The sequence below is a fragment of the Musa acuminata genome, chromosome BXJ1-7 (genome assembly GCF_036884655.1).
Source record: "Musa acuminata AAA Group cultivar baxijiao chromosome BXJ1-7, Cavendish_Baxijiao_AAA, whole genome shotgun sequence".
Taxonomy (NCBI): domain Eukaryota; kingdom Viridiplantae; phylum Streptophyta; class Magnoliopsida; order Zingiberales; family Musaceae; genus Musa; species Musa acuminata.
Window position 1 is genome coordinate 4,910,801 of NC_088333.1, and position 21,545 is coordinate 4,932,345.

The following is a 21,545-nucleotide window of genomic DNA, read 5'->3' on the forward strand; positions in this document are numbered from 1 at the left end:
AAATATATCAATATAATTTTTAAAAATATAAAGACTAAAATACATTTGGTATATGGCAAGATCAACTCTTAGTTCTTTCGATGAGTATTTGGATCCTCCTTTGCCAACCCATTTTTATTCTGTATCAGAGACAAAAGTGAAGAAGGGAGAGTAGACACAGCAGCCGGAAGCAAACCTTCATCTCATAAGCTATCTCCACTTGAGTTGCTTTTGTAGGCAAGTTGGAATCTGAGATATCTCGTGAGCTCTCTCAAGTCAAAGAAATAATACATACAGAATCTAGGTGACCTGATACTCTTTATCTAAATAAATCTAAACTATTCATTATGTACAAATAATAAGATTTAAAATATAAAAAAAAAAAAAATTCAAACTTAATAAGTACCCCACGGAAAATCTACTTAATTAGCATTCGACATGAGAGAGTTGAAGCTCAAGGACAGCAAAATGTGGAACCAATCCTATCCATGTCCCAACATGACACCAGCTTTTCATTTGTCTACAGTGGACTTGTATATGTTTCAATATTGGAATTCATATAGTAAAATAAAAATGGAGGCAAACTGTTGTCAAAATCCCAAGAACCAGTTAATTTATCCAATCGATACAGGTGCCTGGAGGATCGATACTTTCAGTGGCCACTGAGGTTCAATCTTTCACTTACTCAAAACCACCTCAGTTATTCTTCACACCCTATTTACCTTGCCCAACAAACACATGTACAGTGTAGGCAGATCGGGTTTTACTATCACAATGATGAACAAACAATGATCAATGGCAAGAAATCTTGAATTCTCTCGTCCAACGATGAAAGCTTCGTGAACCACTGGTTTGATCTGATCCCCACTCTACTGATGGAGTAAGCTGAAGCTAGGCGACACTTTTTGTTACTTTGTTTCCATGACTCTTAGTGAAATATGAAGCTCACGATCGACCAGCTGCACTGCGCCCGTCACACCATCCATGAGGCAGGCCATCTTTTACATCTTAAAATTCAATGCGTAATCGCCTTAGTTCTGCTTGGAAAGTAGGACTTGAAATCAGAGTTCTGTGGGCCAGCATCCGGATATCCTCTCGTGAACAATCACGTGAGATGCGAACTAGTTCCCACAAGGCTCCTTCCCTGATCATATCCTTTGCATTGACTTCTGCAAAGAATAGTTAACATTATCAAGAGAAAAAAGAGATGCTGAGATTTCAGTACCATAAAGCAAAATTACCATGTTGCGCCAAGTGGCATAATGCAAGCTCAATGTGGCGTCTTATTGGTGAAGCTTCATGGTTGGCATTTTTTACAATCCAAGGAAGAGCTCCATCTTCAATTAAGAGGGATACACCTGCCTTATTTCCTGCAGCAAGGAACGAATTATCACAGATATGCGAGTAATTGTTCTACACCGAACAACCAGTAACACGGCAGTCCAAGCTTACCTAAGCAGAAGGCATTCGTTTAAAAGTTTTAATGTGAATCAGCAACCATATCAAAAGTGGTATATATATGCATGACCATATCTTAAATCCTAAGTTTGCCTTCTCATATGATGAGACTAGTTGATTCATGTCTTTAAAAGGTGAGAAATGGAAGTTGATATTTGCCACAGCCAATTCATATAATAATGGCTTTTGATCATTGGACTAATGAATAAAATTTGTTGAATAGAATTACATTGTTGGAGATCTATTACCGATTTGAACACTACATATTAACATGAGCATACAATACGTAATAGCAACCTTTAAAATTAAACAACGAACATCATTTAAACAACAATGACAGCAAGACATCTTTACCTTGAGTAGAAGCTCGAGACTCGCACTTCGCAAAGTTTGCAATGCCACGTGCAACTTGTGCAAGAACATCAGGGTGTCCACACCTAACCATACCTAGCAAGGCTTTAATCCCACCTTCTCCACTAAGCCTCATCTGCAACTTATCTGCAGAAAACAGTAAAAGTCAATGCTAAACATGCTTTGCAGAAAAAGTACATAAGATATTGCATCGCTCTGCGGCCCATGATAACATGTTGGTTAAAGATCAGTGCCTAGCAGGGATAAGATCCTATATGTAGTTCATTTTACAGGACAGATTGAGTGCAAGTTACATTTGTGGTGATGTAAATACTCCATAAATGAATAATTAGTCAGTGAAAATCAACCATATCTGTACAAGCAAAACTTATGTCACAAAGACTCATGCATGCTAAATTGGTGACATTCTTTTAATATTCAGTTGCAGATGAATTCATGTTGTTGAACATGAGTACCATATAACAAGTTAGAGCTACATCAGGAAAAAAAATCATATAAATGTAAGAGAAAACTTCAACCAGAAGTGAAAATTTTACCATATTCCTAGGATATTGGTCATTCTTATGCAATAATATTGGCACTTACTATGAGATTGACCTTTTGACCTAGTTATGCATATTTCTTGTTATTTAGAATTTGGAAAACTTAAGAATACAGATACTTTCAGAAGGAACCCAGAGACAAGTGAATAAGATAGTATTCCAAATGGCAACAACAGAATTTCCATGTGAAGAAGATTTCAAAACGGCATTAATAAGTTTGGAGAATTATATATAAACCTTTGGAACATATGCAATATTTCATATATACCCTTATAAAGTTGTAAATATCACAAATACCCTTATAAATGATATTATAAGCTTCTCATTGAAGATAGATTTACGCATGTATTTGCTATACCTTATTGATCACAATGCTCACAATAAATACTATAGCATAGCTGCATCAGTCCCCTTCAATTAGTGGGTTACTCATGATGTGGAAGAGCTACCCCAGGAATTTGAAATGGCAAACATATAACAAAACATCTCAATGGAATTCTTGACTGAACATATGCCAAAAGAAAGACCGAGAGTCATGTCTTTTCCTACTATTATGCAGTTGCAGTAACAACAAATCTTTGATTCCAACTATTATGTGGTCGATAACATTTATATAAGTAGCATTAGCAGCTTGAACCAAGATAGTTAAAGGAGTTACCATTTCCACATAGATTAGCAATGGCACCAGCAACCATTCTTAGTGTTTGAGGGTCCTCAGCATCAGCAGCAGTAATAGATAACAAGGTAATGCCACCTTGAGCCATTATAAGCTCCTGGTTGGTTTCTGCAAAGACAAAAGCAATATCGAATCGAGAAAGTATGTTAGAGAATACAAAAATGATTGAATAGATCTAAATTCAAGATTTAAGTATATACAGAAAACATGGTCAGCATAGGAATCATCATATACTTACCATTCATTGCAAGGTTGGCGATTGCACCAGCTGCTACTCTACGTATAGTTTCATCCTCCGAACTTCTTAGAAGCATTAGCAGTGATGTAAGACCACCAGCTTCTACAATCTTTTCCTGGTTTGCTTCTGGTCAGATGTAATTTAACATTATTTACAATAGAAAAAATGTAAGAATAACAATTTTTCAAGGTCATAAAAAAAGGTCCCCATAGCTAATAAAATTTTCAGTCCCAGAAAAAGCTAGAGATACTAATTACTTAGAGAAACAAACAAACAATACTAAAGCATTTAAGTCATTGAAAAAGAAGATGCATTTCATTCATCTTTTGAGCAGTACAATTATGTAAGTAGCCAATCCTGACCCAATCCAGTAAATCCAGATCAGGATTGTCTAGTTATAAATCTTGGTTTCCTCTGATACTTAATGGCATGTGAGTATTTAATAGCATGGTAATACACAGTGCGTGTGTGATACCAAATTTCTTGTCTCTATGTCTGCACATAGGTTTTCTTATTCAATTCACATGGTATGCAAAATTTCTTTAGTCCATGACCAAGCACAATTCAACTTCTACCAGTCATTTCAATTTGGCTGGTTTTCCAAAAGAAACCAAGTTGGACAATCACCTGAATCTCTAGTGGTATAAATTGAGACTTGATATTGACAGTGGTAGCAAGATAAGAAGGATATATAAGTTCCGAAATATTCCTCAGGCAGCGACAAAGAAGACATCTATCTAAGAGTAAAGAAATAATGGAGGCAAAAGAAACATAAAAAGAATGATAAAGCCTGGAAATGGATGGGACTAGGTATTAAGTCTACCTAAGAGTTAGCTTCGAAGGCTCCAAGTTTTCAACCGTGCAAAATAGGAAGCAAGCAAAATGGGAAGGGCCCAAGAGTAAGCAAAAGAGAGCCTTTTAAGGGAAGTTATATGACCTTTTTTATTTCTTCTTCTTTCATTTTTAAAATTGTTTATTTTTTTACTGATTCCAATCTGCCCTGCTGACCTGCATCTTAGGACCATGAAGCAATCTTTATTTTGGTCTTTGATCCTATGCTACTCCATGGCATAGTGATACACAAAATGCATACAATATCATGTCTTATTTTACTAACCTGGTTCAATAGCATGCTTATGCAATAAAATGGTATCAAGGATCACTGGCTCCATGACCAAGCACAACCACATCTTGATGCTAAGGCTAAAACATTCAAGTTATTTGCCATCCCAATGCCTTGCCACATCTTGGGCATATCAATTACATGATCATGAACTAAGCTTTGCATTCACCATGTAAGATACAAGTATGTACAAGCAACGATCATGCAAGTATCCAATCAGCAAGGCATGTGGCAGCCAGCATTGGACTAGTACAACGCTTGCTGTCGGGACTGAACTAAGTTCAGGAGACACTCATATACTATATACACCATACAACTTTAATATTTCAACATAAAACAGTACCCTAACCAAGGTATCCAATCTCAATCATACTGTCAATATGGACCGCTATATTCCAGTCTGACCAAGTACCAGCCTCAAAACATATAGCTCGATATTATTACAATACCATTCTTCTTCTTTTTTCATTTATATGAGTCTGTACATATCAGTATACCAATCAATACACAGGAACTATACCAGTCAAATAGGATCAGGAAAACCAAAACTGGACAAAGATTAAAATCCTTGATCCTAGCTAACTAGTTGTTAACCTTAATATTTGATTTCAGTTCCACATCGTTATGTTTTGTGTTGTCTGACATTTGAGTAGAAACTTTCAAACTCTAGTTTCAGATGTATACAACAACTGTGATGTTACAAACTATCATCTTAGAGACGTATTAGGCCCACCACACTAATAATTTAACGAGAACATATTCCTACAATACTTGATATTCTTCAGTATAAAACCTAACTTATATAAACTGAAATGAAATAGTAATAGCAGCATATCCAACAAGACTTATTTCTACCAAATAGGATTTTTTTGTTTTGGAAAAATGAGTTTTGATTATGTAAAGTCCAAGTGTATACAAGTTATATTATAAGAAAGCAATTTAAAGGTGGTGCAGGAAAAAGAAAGTGAAAGACGAGAATTAACATAACTACAGAATAAATATTAAGAGACATCTAAATTAAAGTTCACCTTCAGCTGCCAGGTTTGCTACAACTTTCACTGCATGAACTCGAACATCAGAATCTTCTGATTCAAGCAATGACAATATTTTTTGCAAACCCACTGCCGTGTGGAAAACCAATCCAGAATATCAACAAAAACAAACCCATAATAAAATTCATTAGCCAACAGAACATGGTCATCTAGCACAATTTGTTAACAATTCTGAAGGAATATCAGCAATTTTTTAAATTTTACCTTGTTCAAAAAGTTTAGCTATTGAGGCCTTAGGTCCATTTGCTGAGTCTCTAAGCTGTGAATGTCTAGCTTGCGATACAAGGGAATCAAATCCAGTTAAGACTTTCCCAGACCCACCTCTGTCAAGACTCCTCCTCGTCTGATTTAAGGAAATGAAGTAACTATCAATGAGAACATGGCTTAATACTAGCTGGATATATAACCAGAAGCAACAAAAAAGACAAAAATATTTATCATAGGTAAATAAAAATTCCAGGCGTGCAAGCATGAAATGCCCAAAACAATTGAATATGCATGTACCTATGATTTTTAACATGCTGTTTCAGTGAACAGAAAAAAAGATGGTCAACATGTTGGCATCCAGTGAACAAATGTGTTTCAGTAACAAAAGGACCCAATTGTTTCAGAACACCAAAAAAGGTGATAAAGTGATAAATCTCATGATGCATCAGAACACAAAAATATATATAGTAGTGTAATCATCAAAGGACAACTGAATTAGATGTTGTTTACCAAATTGAATGATCGCGCACAAGCAATAGTACAACTACATACCTCATCAGCTTGAAGACTTAGCTGCAACAATTGACTTTTTAGTATTGCTATTTCTTCTTCAAGCTTCTGTTTCTGATTGGCTTCGCTGTCCAGCATCTTGCGAAGCTTCATAATTTCAGCATTGCCAGCAGCCTAAGACAAATAAAGTGCAAATTATACAGAAAATCTGCTGTTCAGGTTGATTCTAGAAACTGATAGGTCTGGCAAATCATATTAAGAGGTACCGTACCTCCAAATTTTTCCAATGTGATACTTCACTTTTAAGGTTGCTAACCTCATCTTCAGAAGATTGTCGCATAAGCTTTTCACTCTCGAGTAACTGTCTGACTTCGGCAATTTCATCTGAGCTAGATGTTGGAGCCTATGCACCAAAAATTAATTATTGTTAGACATTTATGAATAATTCATGAAAAAAGAAAAGGCAAATGTTATGTGTCTCACCAAATTAAAAACCACATGATTGAATTACAAAACTAAATTCAAACATTTGCAGAATATTTAAACTTTCAAGTGTATGTTACATGATCTTCAAATATCAAGGATCAAGATTGTGTGCCACACCCACATTGGATATCAACATGTTGCTGTGCACTGTGTCATGTTATATTGTGACATACCAGCAATGTCTTGTGGATAAGGGCCGGTGGATGCTGTTGCAGGCTAAGTACTGGCACAGTGAGGTACATTGAGCATGCACTATAGTCATATTGGCATGGTAATCACCTCTTTCTGTGCCAGAAATTCATTGCCACTTGTTGATGTACCTTGATAAGCACCAATAGTTTATTCTTGTCAATTATCACTAAGGCCAAAAGGCATGTTTTGCGTGACAACTACAAGACCACATGTGCCAATTGGAGTGTTAAACTAGAGTAGTATATCTGAAAATTCCATACAAAGTTAGGACAATTGAGATTAATTACTATTAAAGGAAAGAGATAACCAGAAATATCTGTTTTTAAGTTCGTTCAAACAATACAAACTTGAAAAAGATGAGACAGAATGAGTAGTGTCCAAAAAAACTGTTAAAAGCACCAGAAAATAGTTGCAAGTTAATTCAAATCATAGGAGTCAAAAAGGGAGAGGAAGATGGAAAAGGACTGGTTATGGATGGTAACGAATATATACAGTATTCAGCATTATAAAAGAAAACTGAAACAAGAATCAAAAGCAGCCATCAAAATAAAGCACCAATGGCTATTGCTTCCTGGTGTGTCCATAATCTGTTAGTCCAGAAAAATAGGTAATTTTGACCAATAAATAAGCATATACAATAAGTTAATGTGGTAACTAGATGCAGCTCTATTCTAAAGCATTCCTATGATATATCAAATCTGTCACTTTTTTAATCTTGAACACCAAACAATTTGTCCAATAAAGAGTTGGCTTCCTTCTTAAACTTATTAAACCACCCAGGCTTTTATTACAAAAAAAAAGATCTCATAGATGCATTCACAAGTGATCTGAGATCATGTAAATAGGCCCATAAGCAAGAGGACAGTATCTGAAATTGTTGAATGGAAATTAGTATATAGAATACACTATATACCTCCTTGTTACATTCCTTTTCTAGACACGCATCCTGGTGCTCTGCTCTGGCTTTCTCCACATCAGACATCCACTTCTCCTCAAGCTTCTTTATTGAGTCCATATAATCTTGTTGGCACTTCAGTCTCTCATTCTATATAAGAAGAAAAAAACACAAGGGAGAATTTATCACAAGTCAATAACATAGTTAAGGCCAAACCACGTTCAAGAATGTGATTAAAAATAAAAGTTGAGGCATCAGTAAGGGAAAATATGCAAAAGGGTAAAAGAAAGTTGAGGTACCTGATGAAGGAAATATGTAAGTACATGCACCATGCAAGAAACAGAGTGAGGAAAGTTTTGGATAGGTGTCAGAAGGTGGGTGAGTAAATGTTTCTGATGAAACATGGGGCTTGAGAAAGTGAGGATAAGATGTTATGGGTTTAAAAAAGTAACATAAATATTCTGAACCAGTAGGTCATGATATCCAACAGGTATAGGGGACAAACAATGAATTCAAGGCTATCAGAAGTAAGCATGAAAACATTTTATCAAAAGGAATTCATCTGGGGACAACCACATTTGAAGCCCTTCAACATGGATGATGAAGGCCTCACAGTTATAGTAAAAACTAAAAAGTAAGGAAATCATGAATTTAAGGCTGTAAATCAGTAGTCAGTATGAGAACATTTTTTAAAAAGAAGACGGACTATGTAGCATATCCTGCACAAAAGATCAGAACAACAAAACAGCTACTTGAGAAAAGACCAACAAAGCAGTCATATTCTAGTAATTGATGATTAAATCAGAAACAACAAACTACACAGCAAGTCCAATAGCAAACTTGTGACTGTCACAGGCTGAGAAATGAGGCATAACTTCTGCTTAATAGAATAAATGAAACTAAAAAGCTTCAAGTACTGATGAAATTTTGATTGGCCTAAGAGTTAGGTCCAAATTCATACTTAGAATCCACGAGCATCCAGAAACTACTATTTAACTACTAATTTTTTCCATTTTTATTATTCCCTGGACTGCAAGATAAAAGAAAATAATATTAAGATTCTAGTATACAACAGGAAAATATCAATTAAAAAGCAACCAGAATTTCTTAGATCAAACATCAAAATACTTTTAAGCGACTGATGTAAAGGACTTGCCAATCAATGGACTGAAAAGATAAATCTGAAAATATACCTCAAGAGCATTAGTATAGCTTCTTTCGGCTTCAGCAATACGGCTGTCTGCTTCTGTTCTTATCCTCTCAATCTCATCTTCAAAATCTTTTCTTTGCCTTTCATTTTCTGCAATTAACTTATCAAGTTCAATATCAAGCCTCCTGCACAGGCTTTTATAATCAAATTCCTCCTTTAGTTTCACCATGTTCTCCACCTTCATTGCCTACAATGGACATATCCAATAAAAACAGCTTCTTAAGGAACAGATAATAACTTATACAGCATTCACTGGTGCACTGTCTGGAAGATATGTTGCTTTGGTTTCTAGGTGGAACATTGATTGCAAAAAGGCTTACAAATAATTTAAGGCAAAGCAACATCGACGTGAAATGAGAAACTTACTCTTTGTCCAAACATTATGGTGCTTGAAGTCTCTCCTCTGTGTCGAGGTGAAGGTCCAATGGTCACCACTAATGAAGTCCTTGCACTGCCTGTGAAACATATACATGTTACAAAAAACAAGGACCAGGACCAAGTAACCTCAATATCAATATACAAATTTCAGTTGATTGTCATACAAAAACTTTTACAGATCAAGATACGAATTTGATAATCTTTATGGGCTTAAACAAGCCCCACGAGCATGAAATTCTCGAATAGATATTTATTTTATTCAAAATGATTTTTCTAAATGTCCACATGAACATGCTCTCTATAAAAAATCGAACTCTAATGGAGATATCTTGTTTGTATGTCTGTACGTAGATGATTTAATATTTGCAGGCAATAGTAGCTCTATGATTAAAGATTTTAAGCACTCTATGAAAAAGGAGTTTGAGATGACCGACTTTGGTTTAATGACTTATTTCCTTGGTATCGAAGTTATACAAGATAATGGAAGAATTTTTATCTCACAAGAAAATTATACAAAGGAGGTTTTAAACTCACTGAGCATAAAGGATAGACCATCGAATCAACATTCCAGTGATGCATGTGATCAGAATAAGCGATAAATGGAAAAACAAATCTTCAATATGTGGCTCATGATTTTTCACAATCAACCATTGGTATCATTTGCACAAAAAAGGAAAATATGCAACAAAAATTGTGATCGAATAAGACATGGAAAAAGGCAACATTTCTGATAAACTAGCAAGCAGGCTGCTAGATCTAACCTCCAAATGAATCTCGAAGCAGCCTAGTCAACTTGGAATCACGAACTGGAACGTGAGGACTATTTTCAGCAAGTGCATTAATGCATTTGCCTAAAGCACTTAGTGAAAGATTAATTGACTTTGCTTCTTCCAGTGTATGTCCCTCACTTCCTGTGAACAAAGATGGCATCACAAAGCATCAAACATAATTCAGAATATCTATGACCAAATGGAAGAGCATATTTTCTTTAGGTCAGAAACGTTAAGCACATCAAACATAATTTAGAATATCTATGACCAATGGAATAGCATATTTTCTTTAGGCCAGAAATGTTAAGCATTTCAGTTAGTTTTAGTTAGAGATTATAAAAGCAGGCCAATTATGTAAGATTTATGTAGAAATTATATCCAGTACAAGTAACAACCAGAATATGAATGGACACAGTGCCCATCATGATTGAAAAAAGCTCAGGAGAACTAATGCAGGATAGTAATTGTTTAGCCTTTGGGGAGAGCACCTATGGGGCATAAATGCAATTTTTTAACAAAAACATTAACAAGTAAAACATATCATCATACATGGAATAATATATATGTCCTAAAAGTGTTTAAGATCACAAAGAACCTTTAAGGAGCATGTAAAATATTAACTACCAGCAGTTTAGTGGAACAAAAATGGTGAATTTCTTTGCAACATGTGTCAGGTTTAATCAATTGTTTATCATGTCACATTATTCTGTATTAATAGTTTGGAAAATATCCAAGTACTTCAAATTTGTTCTATAGCATCCTAATGAGACAGCTGAATTGTTAAGACATTTTTGTCTTACATGTTCACTTTTATCTTGGCATACTATACCCATTCCACCTAATTCGTTTCTTTTCAGCAACAAAATTTATGTTATAAAAGAAAGCGTTATATCATCACTTATAATTTAATCAAGGAGTCATCCTATCTTTCTTCTCAGTTACCTTCTCTTTCTCCCACATAACTGAAGGCCACAAGGGTCTTCTCCAACCAGCAAATTCTCCTGACTACCAAAACTGGAAGATCAATGGCTACTGAAAGTAAGTCTCTTTTTCTCATTCTTTTTCCTCCCTCACTTCCCTTTATTTACTTAAGAAGTATGTCACCACAAACAAATTTAGTTTTTTTTCTTCTTTTTTTTTTCTTTGTTCCTTATAGTATAGTGAACCTAACATGATTAACATTTGAAACTCATGTTTAAAATCCCACTTAATATTTTCTTTTCTTGTTTTCCTGCCTTTCAGCTTCTTTTTGGTGCCATCACCATGCCTGACCATGCCGAGTGTTGAGATTGCTTGCATACTGGCACATGCCCTTGTGGTGGATGCTTGACACAGGTGTTGCTGGCAAAACTTAAAACTTTATGATACATGCCAAGAAACACAAGAAATTTCAGATTTTATATGTATCATATATACCTGACTTGTCAATCCTCTCCGAACCAGCAAGATCCACGACAACAAGCTTGCTTTTTCTAACTATGGGTGGTCTAAAAGATGTCACCATGGTGGAAGAAGTACCATTCTCTCCATGAAAACTTTGATCGGCATCATGCCTTGCCTTAACTGACCTCTTGACATTAACCTGGTATGATGCAGCAATAGTTATACTTGAACTTTGAGTTACCACAGACAGAAGCTATCATTTAGAAAAACTGTTTGCTCACGATTAGAATAGCATGGCTCCGAGATGATTCTGTGTTCAACTTTGTATTAGCAGCAAACCTGTGAGCTTCTCCTAATCTTAAAAGCTCCATAAAGCTTTTCTGATCTCTGAGTTCTACAGTGGTCACCCCTGGTAGTGAAACATCCCCAGTCTTTGGATCTTCTACAATGGCTATGTTGTCATTTGCAGGAACAAGAAGGTCCTGTATGCTTTCCATATATAGCTATATTAAACAATAAAGATAGATTATCAGTTCTCTGCGGAAAAGGTTATTCTCATGAATGGATTTCAAGATCTGAGCAAGCTACACATGAAGCTTTATGATTTCATTTAACAAACAAAATTCCAACAGCAAAGGAACCTGTAAATATGACACGGAGACAGAATCAGTCTCCGGAGACATATCTCCAAGAATGTCTTCCATTGCACGGACCATAATGCCTCGTGCAGCAGTGTCTTCCTCCCCAAGCCTTCCAAGAGTAAAAGTCTTCCCAGTACCTGTCTGTCCATAGGCCATAACTGTACCATTATACCCCTCCAGAACACTCTACAGAAGAAAAATAAGGCTTCTCATCACAAGCTGAAGTATCAGAATACAATTGTAAAGTAATGACGAGAAGTATATTTATAATGGTAAAGTTGCAGCCTAACATATATTTTAATGCAAAACAGCTTGTTGTTTGGCTCGTTAAAGGCTCTCTCAGTTAAAAGCTCTCTCAAGCTTGTTTGCCAAAGTTAATACACCATGTTTGATTCTGACGCAAGTTCATTTGTTAAATGAGTGAAGCTAGAGCAAGGCAAACCTTACACATTTAGGCTTAGTAAGCTCGTGAACAATTCCACTTATATATTCTTGAACGAGCTCATTTGTTAATGAAAATTTTCAAGGACAAGTTCATAGCTTCCAATCATGGGTAGATGGGTGATCACAAGAATACTCTTTTACAAACTGAGACTAAAAATTGACTCCATTAAGCATCAAAGTGGATGAATCCAATACTCTTAAAAAATGAGACCAAAATCATTTTTATGAAAACTAAACCTGTAAAATCTAGGGTTAAGGTTTGTTTTAGCTTCAAGCAACAACAAGTATCTAATGTGTAACAGCCTTTGATGTTGAACAAAGGAAGTAAGATGAAATTCTGAGTCTCCGCCCATGAGCCTGAGCAGACGAAACAGGCAATAGTATATATTAGAATTACATCATCAGTAAAGCAGTTCAGCAAATCACAAACTGGAAACTTTAAACATTTATGTTTATCATCTTCCAAAGTTGATAAATAATATACGCACTAAACAGGATAATTATGATGTTAAATATAATTCAACATAGGGTAAGAATGACATACAAGGTCTCAGAACAAAGTATTTTGCAGAAGCAACCAACCAAACTTTCCATAGAACCATATCTCGACATCAAAGGAAAAGGTGTGTGGTACAAGGAACCATATTGAAATAATCAAAATAAAACTAGAACGTGATCTCAACTCTTCTATATGTCCAACCCAAATCAGTGCAAAGCAAAATAAAACTTCATGCTATGAATTCACTTAAGAACTTGAGCATCATAATTAAAGACATGGCATGAGTATAAAAGCATGTGCTTCGTGTAAACTACAAACCAGACAAGATTCCAAACTACTGCCAAAAAATTATGCAACACAGAGTGTGATGCCAGAATACTGAAGTTAACAAATGACAAATGTCTTTTAGAAACAAAATCATGACTTTTTACAAGCTTTTCGCGATGCCAACCTGGAGATAAGGTGTCTATGTAGTTAGGGGCTTTTACTTGGAGATTGTTACTTTGGAAAAATTTTATCTCATTGAAGTCTGAAATTTTACTTTGTGCATGTTTACTGGGAAGTGATATCAGCAAAACATCATTAAAAAATGGGGGATCGGAATTCAAGACTTTTCTCCTCTGTGTAGGAGATGAAACCATTCCACTTGGCTTTTTAGTAGTGCGATGTACAGATAAATGGATAAACTAGGTCCAATCAGAAACTTCAAAAATAAAGGATGCATTGAAAGATAGAAAAATACAGTTGTTTTCATAAAATGACCATCCATGAAGGTAAAATCAATGCAATACTCACCTTCAAAGCTAGGTTACGTAAGAAAGGGTGACATAATGAGTATATCAACAAATTTGATCACTTCTAATCATATGCAACACCAAGTCCTAAAAGCATTATACTAACAAGAATGATGGTTCCAATGACATCACAATTTATCATTGTGACTAGCAAGAATTGCATGTGCAGGCCATGGCAACGGTGCTGTCATATACAAAGTACAAACAATGCCAACAAGGTAATGACACTAGCATGAAGGCACGCATTGTGTCATCATGGGGACTAGCACAATACCCATGCTGAGGGGCACATCCCTGACGATGATCTGTGTCAACCGACCTGCACATTACCAGAAAGGGATTGTGCCACAAAGTGGAAAGGTTTAGTGCATGAGGAAGAACTTGATGCAGCATCTAAAAGATAGACAGCAAACTTCGACAAAATAGTCCATAGATAGGGTCAAACAAGGATACGAACTTATCATTAATGATTCATCACAAAAAATTGTATCCAAGTTTAAGATAGATCTGATGTAGTAAACATGAAACAAAATGGTAAATATCAGGTATTAGGCATGTGCAATACCTCCACAACCGGTTTTGCAACAACTTCATACACACGTTTTTGTGAGGCAAATTCTGTCAGCACCTCATCAAACTCATAGGTTTCTGACTCCCAATTGTTCTTGCGGAGCTTTAACCTTTTAAGCTGCAGCCCAGCATAAAAAATAATAATTGGCGACACTATTAATAAGCTCTAAAATTCCACACAAAAGCAGTCACAGTAACATGAAATCATAAGCATGCTTAGATATGATAGATTTCCAACATAAAACAAAATGAATATATCAAGAACCTCAGGCTGCAACTCGACACAGTCAGCAAAATCAGCATCTGCTATCATCTCCTCTGCATTTCGAGGCCGGAGTCTTACAGCCACTCGAACCCTTCCAGGAACTGGTTAAGGACATGAAAAACTGTGAATACCTTTAGCAACTTGAAGGTAATCCAGAAATGACTGAGGGATAATTATGTAGACTTAACAATATCACAGTCACGATAGTAACGAAATCTTTTCTCATTTGGGTCATTCTTCTAGTTGGAAATATAATAGATGTTTGATCAACAAAAGTATAACATGTTAATTTAACTTTTAGTAATTAATGAAGGCAAAGATTGATCATAAACCTTAATCAATATAAATTTATTCACTGTCTCTCAAGTTATTTATTCTTCCATCAGATATTCCTTCTTTCCCCTCGGACAAATCACATAAGAAGAATGCCAATTAGGACTTATCCTGCAGATGACATTGCTCAAGCCAGATATCTGAGTCTATGTAAATAATCTAAAACCCAAATGAGCAAGATTTGACAAGTTCCGATGATAGTGCCAATTGCACCATACTGCACAGAAAGTACGACATGTTGCAGTGGGCAAAGACTGTTTTATAGAAAGAACAGAAAAGAAGAGCACCATATCAGTCCATTTTAGGATAATGGAGATATATGTAGAGAAAAGGACCACAAAAGAACACAACAAGAGAAGAAGATCAAGAAATAAAGAAAGAAAATGAAAATAAACGAGACATGGTTCCAGACTCAGTTTATTGAGGACTTTTAGAAGTCGTTTACAATATTTTTACCTTCTTCAACCCAAATCCAAGACTGCTTTTAGTTTCAGTTACCACTTGCTGATTGTCTATACATAGTTTCCAGGAAACATCAAGCTTCTTTCCAACAATGTGATCCAGAAAACAGCCAAAAGTGATCATTCCTTTCCTTCATCTCTTTCAAATTCACCGTGCACAATCCCACTAGCGACACCCTGACACCTTCTCAATGCATCTTCACACAATTAGCTTTGATCTGATGTAACTCCAGAAACTTCCTCGAACATGACATCAAAGGAGGAGAGTTGGACTAACTTGTTATGCATTCTACGAGGAGAAAGACAGATAGTGATAGATCATTTTCCCATCGATTACTGGCTGCCAGGATCTATCTGTTTTCTTGCCCCCGGTAAAAAGCTTCCAAGATTGTCCAGAACCATATAGTTCTGAATTATACACGTTGAATGGTAAGCTATATCAACATTTTTTTTTAAATCATAAAAAGCTTAGCGCCCGTTTCCCCTGTCCAATTTGTCCAATCTGCGGTGCCTCAAGGAGCAAGCAATTTTAGTGAATCACATAGGCATGAAAGCTCACCACCCATGATTGCCACCTTTATCCATTCAACCGTACATCAGACGCAATCATAAGATCCTGGGGTCAGCAGTCCCAACAGCATTTCCTCCCCGGTGGACGCATTCCGGCACTACAACCCATTTGTCAGCTTAAGTAATCTAAACAGATCCCATTGCATATCTCAATACACAATTGAAAAATATCGAGACAGCACTCGTCAATATGTTAATACCGTAACGATCAAAATCTAGTGCCGCCTTCCACTCATTGCTTAGGCGGCCGCCAAAAGAAAATTCAGGAAACCCGCCCAGCGAGCAGCAGACGAAATACCTTAGAATGTGAAGCTTTTAAATGTCAAACACCAAACCCCAAAGAACGACACTGTGCTATTTTAGGGTAAAATTGCTATTTTAGGGTAAAAACAATGCGGCTCAAAATGAAATCATGCACTTGACAGGGAAAAGGAGGCACGGGTTTCCGAGACTCATTTTCCGCTCCGAGAGATCCAACAAAATCACAGATCAAGCGCGGGATGCATGCGATCTAAGCAGATCTCGGTATTCAGGAGGAGTAAAACACAAACCTCCGGCATCGCCGCCGGCCTTGCTAGCGGAGTGGGCAGCGGCAGGAGCCACGGAGCCACCACGGCGAGAGGCGGGGGCGGCGGAGGGCCTGGACTTGGAGGAGGGCTTGGGCGTGGAGTAGGCGGCGGAGGACGGCTGGCGGTCGAGCTTGGAGGTAACCTTGGGGCCTCCGTTCCTGAAGCTCCCGGAAGCCATCCCCCTCCCTCGAACGAAGAAAAGGATGAAGCAGCGAAGATGAAGCCGACGAAGCCCTCGCCTCTTCTCCCACGATATAATGCGATGCTCCTTCCTCGATCCCGACGCTCGGAGGAGATTGGAGACGAAATGGAATGGAAGAGAGGAGTCGTCACGGGAAGCCGGTGGGGAATCGGAGGGGAAACGAGCGAGACAACGAGAGAGAGAGAAGGGAGAGCGAAGGGACAGAAGTTCAAATCAAATCGAGAAGGAAGAAAAAGAGCAACGATGCGTTGCTTTTCGTGGTGTCGTTCTCCTCCTCCGCTGCCCTGGCGACGAATTGGGGGAACGCCGAGGGCCCCACGAACGCGAGAGAGAGAGAGAGAGACAGTAGTAGAAGTAGTAGTGGTATCTACGGCGAAGCTGGGAAAAGAAGGGGAGAGAGACACGGGACCGGTGCTCGCAAAGGAAGCAGCTGCTGTCTCGTTCCTGATTGATCGCGGCTTTTTAGGTCTCGCTTGCGCTCGTTCTCCGTTTAAATCTACAAATCTATATTTTGATACTTTTGAGGTAAAATCAACAGTAATTTTTATTTTATTTTTAAATTTAAACGAGATATATGATATTTTTTTCTCATAAATTTATTTTTTATACTAATTAAATATTAATTAAAATTTTAAAATCAGAATAACTCATGAATGAAACAAACGCTGTCGGTTCACGTAGAAACATCACATACGGTTAAGATGCATGGACGATAGAAGCTGCATTTTTGGGCATTGCTATGATTGATTGATTGATTGATTGATTCACGCAACACTCGATGCACTTAAGTCACCGAGAAGACTTTTTTCTTGTTCTTTTCGGAGTAACATTTTATCTCCTCGTTGCTACGATTGAAGTAAGCAATCAGGCAGCGAAATAATAATTAATATTCTCACCCTCGGCATAAGGATAAATGAATCTTTGAGAATACTGTAACCGTTCTATTGGTTGACAGTGAGCTCGATGGTTTATTATGAGACAAAGGTGACATGAGAAGATGCTTGTTCGTGTTCATGCCTCAGACAGAAGCCCATAATTGTCCTGTTCATCCCGGCTTTGCAACTTTCGATTCCTGCATAGCCAATCAACCTCACAGTGAATCTGAGAAGATTGCTTTAGTCACATTAAAAGTTTTTATTTTTTTTTTATTCCTAAGATTATTAAAATGGTATCGATTTATAAGATAGATCGGCCTAATTTCTCGTATATAAGATTTATTTATCAGTTCAGTTATATATCTTTGAATAGGCTTACATCAAAAATGTTATAATTAGGATAAATAGACTCAAAACCTAATAAAAATTTATCCATATACAAAAATATAATTTTAAATATATATCCTTACTGATTTAGAAATAAAATATTTTTATATCAATTATAATATTTTTTTAAATATTATATCAATTATAATATTCACCCTACGAGTTGTTTTACAAAGAATAATTTTAGAACAAATAGGGGCATTTTGAGAAATTAAATTAATTAAATATCTATCGAAAAAAGCTCAAAAAAATAGTCTTTTATGAAAAATTCATCCAATAACTTTATATATTCGTGTATTCAATAAAAATATAAATTTATAAGTTTCAAATTAATAGAGAATACATAATCAATCAATTATTATTCAACACGTAATCATCCGTCGTGTCTAGAGTAAAAAGAAAATACGATAAAAACCTTCCACTTGTCTATAATAAAGGTTTAAGACAAATAGTTATGGACAATTCTCTCTTGTCGCTCACATGGACGAGAGACTACGAAAAATTTGTTAAGAGTAGTTAAAGACTATATTTTCGTAAAATATTCTATAAAATATCTTACGCCAGTAAAATCAGATACAAAAGCCCATCCATACTTATACATTTCCGGTTGCTAAATTGGGTGACAGATGAATCATATTAGAAAAATTATTTCAATCTTGATATTCGTATAAGTAATAGAGTTTGATATTTTTACGTTAGAGACATTTTGAATTGTACACATATATGTTTGAATCACATCAAATTGATTAAGATGTTAATTTTTTTAATAAAATTATTTTTAAATTTTATCAATGTATGACTAATCTTCATCCTCTCTACGATCTTTACATAAAATAATTAAACATCATATATAGCATAACACAATCTAATTTCACGGTGTTTACAGCGAGTGCAGGGTGGAGAGAGAGAGAGAGAGAGAGAGAGAGAGAGAGAGAGAGGTGGAAGAAGACATGGGATGATAAGGTGAAGCGGCGTTGTCACGGAGATGATGGTCACATCGCGAGCGCAGGCTTTCTTAAGGGAAAAGCCATCTAAGCTTTATAGCGCATGTTCTGCTGCTGGTCAACCCACAACTGTGCATCCATTGCTCCCACCTTTGTTTTCTGACGTGCTTCCTCACCATCTAATTCGTATCCCCGCTGTCTTAATAACACGCTATTTTTGGTCAGTTAATTCGGTTTTGTTTCTTCTTATGGTGGCCAACGTGCAATGCACGTGCCTATATCTATCGATTTCCAAGCTTGAATGAAAATTGTACGTACTTCCTATAAGTTAATTATAAATTATGCTTGTTAATATATATAATATATAATATGTTGGTCACGTGAGTCGCATATGTTTGGTCGCAGCGGTCGGTTTGGTGCCAAAAACTTCACAACCCAGTTAATGTACACCCGGAAAAGATACCTTCTCGGAATTGGATAGCAATCAGCGGTTCCCACCATGCGCTCTGATTCGTGGGCGGAAGGAGTGGCAAACAAGAGAGGCGAGGGGTGACATGCGTATGAAAGCATCATCGCTGGTACGATTGCCCTTTTCCTCCGCCACCTTTTGGGGTGGGCGACGAAGGTCTCAAAGATGCCGGGCCGCCAGCAGTCGTTACATGGCCTGTCGGCAACGAGCCCCCACCTCCGCTGACATGCCGGCGATAACTGCATGGCTGTGCGTCTCAGCGACCTTTTCTTCCATCTTCTCTGTGCCAACTCGTGATGCCCGATCAATCAACGATCTCATAATGTCCAGGGGAACTAGGAAAAGGGGGAAAGGAAGAACAGCCCCACTGTCCCCATCAATCACCACCGGCATCCCCTCCCCTCCCCTCCCTCATGCAAGCAGCAGCAGCAGCAGCCGTCCGCGACCAAACGCGAGAGGCGGTGAAGAAGAGGACTCAAAAGGGTTCGCATGAGGCTGAAGGAAGAGAGCGATAGAGAGACAGAGCATCTCACAAGCCATCACGGATCTTCACACTCCATCATCTTCCAACAAAGACGACTTGCAGCTCAGATGCAACTTTTCCCACAAAGTAATAAGTGTCTCCGAACCATTGATGGCAACTCGCTGCCTACAGCCTGATGGCGACCCATCACGCTTTCCTCTCTTGTTACCTTCCTTTTCGATGCTAGTTCCTCTGGAGATGCTCAATAGATATCAGCCGGGATCACAACAGGGAATAAGAACACAGCAACTCGAGACATATTTCTTCAGGAGACCAGTCCGGGATGCATTTTACGCCACGTTAAATCGGAATTTTTCGGATGTCAATTTCAGTTCAGGTGACACTAACTTGGCCGTGAGTTTACTGTTCTTCGGCATGCGACCGGAGTAACTTAGAGGAGTCGACTTACTCTGCAATCCAAATGAGGATTCAAGCATCTTCCAGAAGTCCAACAAAATCCTGACCCTTTCTTGTCATATTTTGGTGACTCCCATGTGAGTGTGAGGACCGACAGAGGGGAAGTGAAAGCATTAAATAGCAAGAGATTTGTCCAACACCATAGATACAGAAATCTATTGTTGTTGTTGTTGTAATTATTATTATTGTATAAGAAACAAAAATGTAAACTGCATATTTGGGAAATTAAAGAAGAGGTGTTACTGCATGACAGAGTTGGCAACTGAGGGAGGAAGACAATCTCTGTGGAGGAGCACATTCAAGATCAGTAACTTAAAGCTGTTTGTTCAGTGATGGTGATCAAGAATTTTATGTTTGTGTTCATCAACATAATGAGATCTTGCAACTTTGAAGCAGAGGGTAAGCCATCCTGCAACACTTGTTACTGGCAGAATTCAGGAGGATGAGAATAAAAATCTTTTGTTTTTGTTGAGGCATTGCTTGACATAGCCATGGATGCTGCTTGGGCACTACCTCAACAAGGACAGGGACTCGTCCAAGGCCCAGTTCATCGGTTGCAGCATGTTCACCTTTATCAGCAGAAGAAGCCCAGCAGCAAACTCAGAGAAGCTCATGTGCCAGTTCTGACCCAGTCATTTTTTATCTGACAATTACATTAAATAGAATGTAGAATGCTCATGTGGTGAGGAATTATAGCATTTATCTATTTATTTATTCATTCATTCCAAGAAGGATAAATCATGTGTATTGGGAGTGCCATCTCATCTATGGCACAGTGGTGATTGATGTCTCTTCCAAGATCTGATAGACCATTTTATTGAGCCTTTTTTGTGATGCAGACAACTCAATTTGCTTCTCATCCTTTTGTTAACCATGATGAATGGATTCAGATCCCAGTCTTACTTCACATGATCATGCAGCAGTCTTCTCTGATCTTTATTGGGTATCATACTCCAAAGAAACTTTAGCCTCCTATCTCATCTTGGATTGGACCTTGAGAGGTTTCAGTGTTGAGAGTTCCAGAAGAGGAAGCAGCTGGTTTGCTATGATCTGTATGGGGCCAACACTTGTACCCATGCAGGAAAGTGAGGGCCAAGAGTAACATGGCATT

At 37.3% G+C, this 21,545-nt stretch overlaps 1 protein-coding gene across 5 annotated transcripts; it reads right to left on the bottom strand.

Annotated features, from left to right (window-relative positions):
• Positions 1-510: 510 nt before the first annotated feature.
• LOC135678392 (kinesin-like protein KIN-UB) lies at positions 511-17,286 on the bottom strand. 5 transcript variants are annotated; one of them, XM_065191150.1, is made up of 19 exons: positions 16,600-17,286; positions 14,685-14,785; positions 14,415-14,537; positions 12,113-12,253; positions 11,753-11,974; positions 11,505-11,670; positions 10,080-10,229; positions 9,307-9,395; positions 8,924-9,127; positions 7,749-7,880; positions 6,429-6,560; positions 6,200-6,331; positions 5,645-5,783; positions 5,417-5,509; positions 3,266-3,391; positions 3,010-3,135; positions 1,792-1,935; positions 1,221-1,349; positions 511-1,148 (listed from the first exon to the last, which is right to left on the bottom strand). In XM_065191150.1, exons 1-19 carry the CDS (start codon positions 16,793-16,795, stop codon positions 988-990), a joined length of 2,706 nt encoding a protein of 901 aa, XP_065047222.1. In that variant the 5' UTR covers positions 16,796-17,286; the 3' UTR covers positions 511-987. The 5 variants fall into 5 exon arrangements, with proteins under 5 accessions (XP_065047222.1, XP_065047221.1, XP_065047220.1 ...); XM_065191149.1 differs by having other exon boundaries at positions 511-1,145; positions 12,113-12,298; XM_065191148.1 differs by having other exon boundaries at positions 12,113-12,298.
• Positions 17,287-21,545: the final 4,259 nt, after the last annotated feature.

What these genes read in the sequence shown, in the direction of transcription:
- LOC135678392 (XM_065191148.1), bottom strand. Translation starts at nt 16,795, where the DNA reads ATGGCTTCCGGGAGCTTCAGGAACGGAGGCCCCAAGGTTACCTCCAAG. An exon ending in CCATAATGTTTGGACAAAGA is followed by an intron (nt 9,128 to 9,306) that starts GTAAGTTTCTCA and finishes TGTCCATTGTAG; the next exon opens with GCAATGAAGGTGGAGAACAT. An exon ending in CGCCAACCTTGCAATGAATG is followed by an intron (nt 3,136 to 3,265) that starts GTAAGTATATGA and finishes TTGTCTTTGCAG; the next exon opens with AAACCAACCAGGAGCTTATA.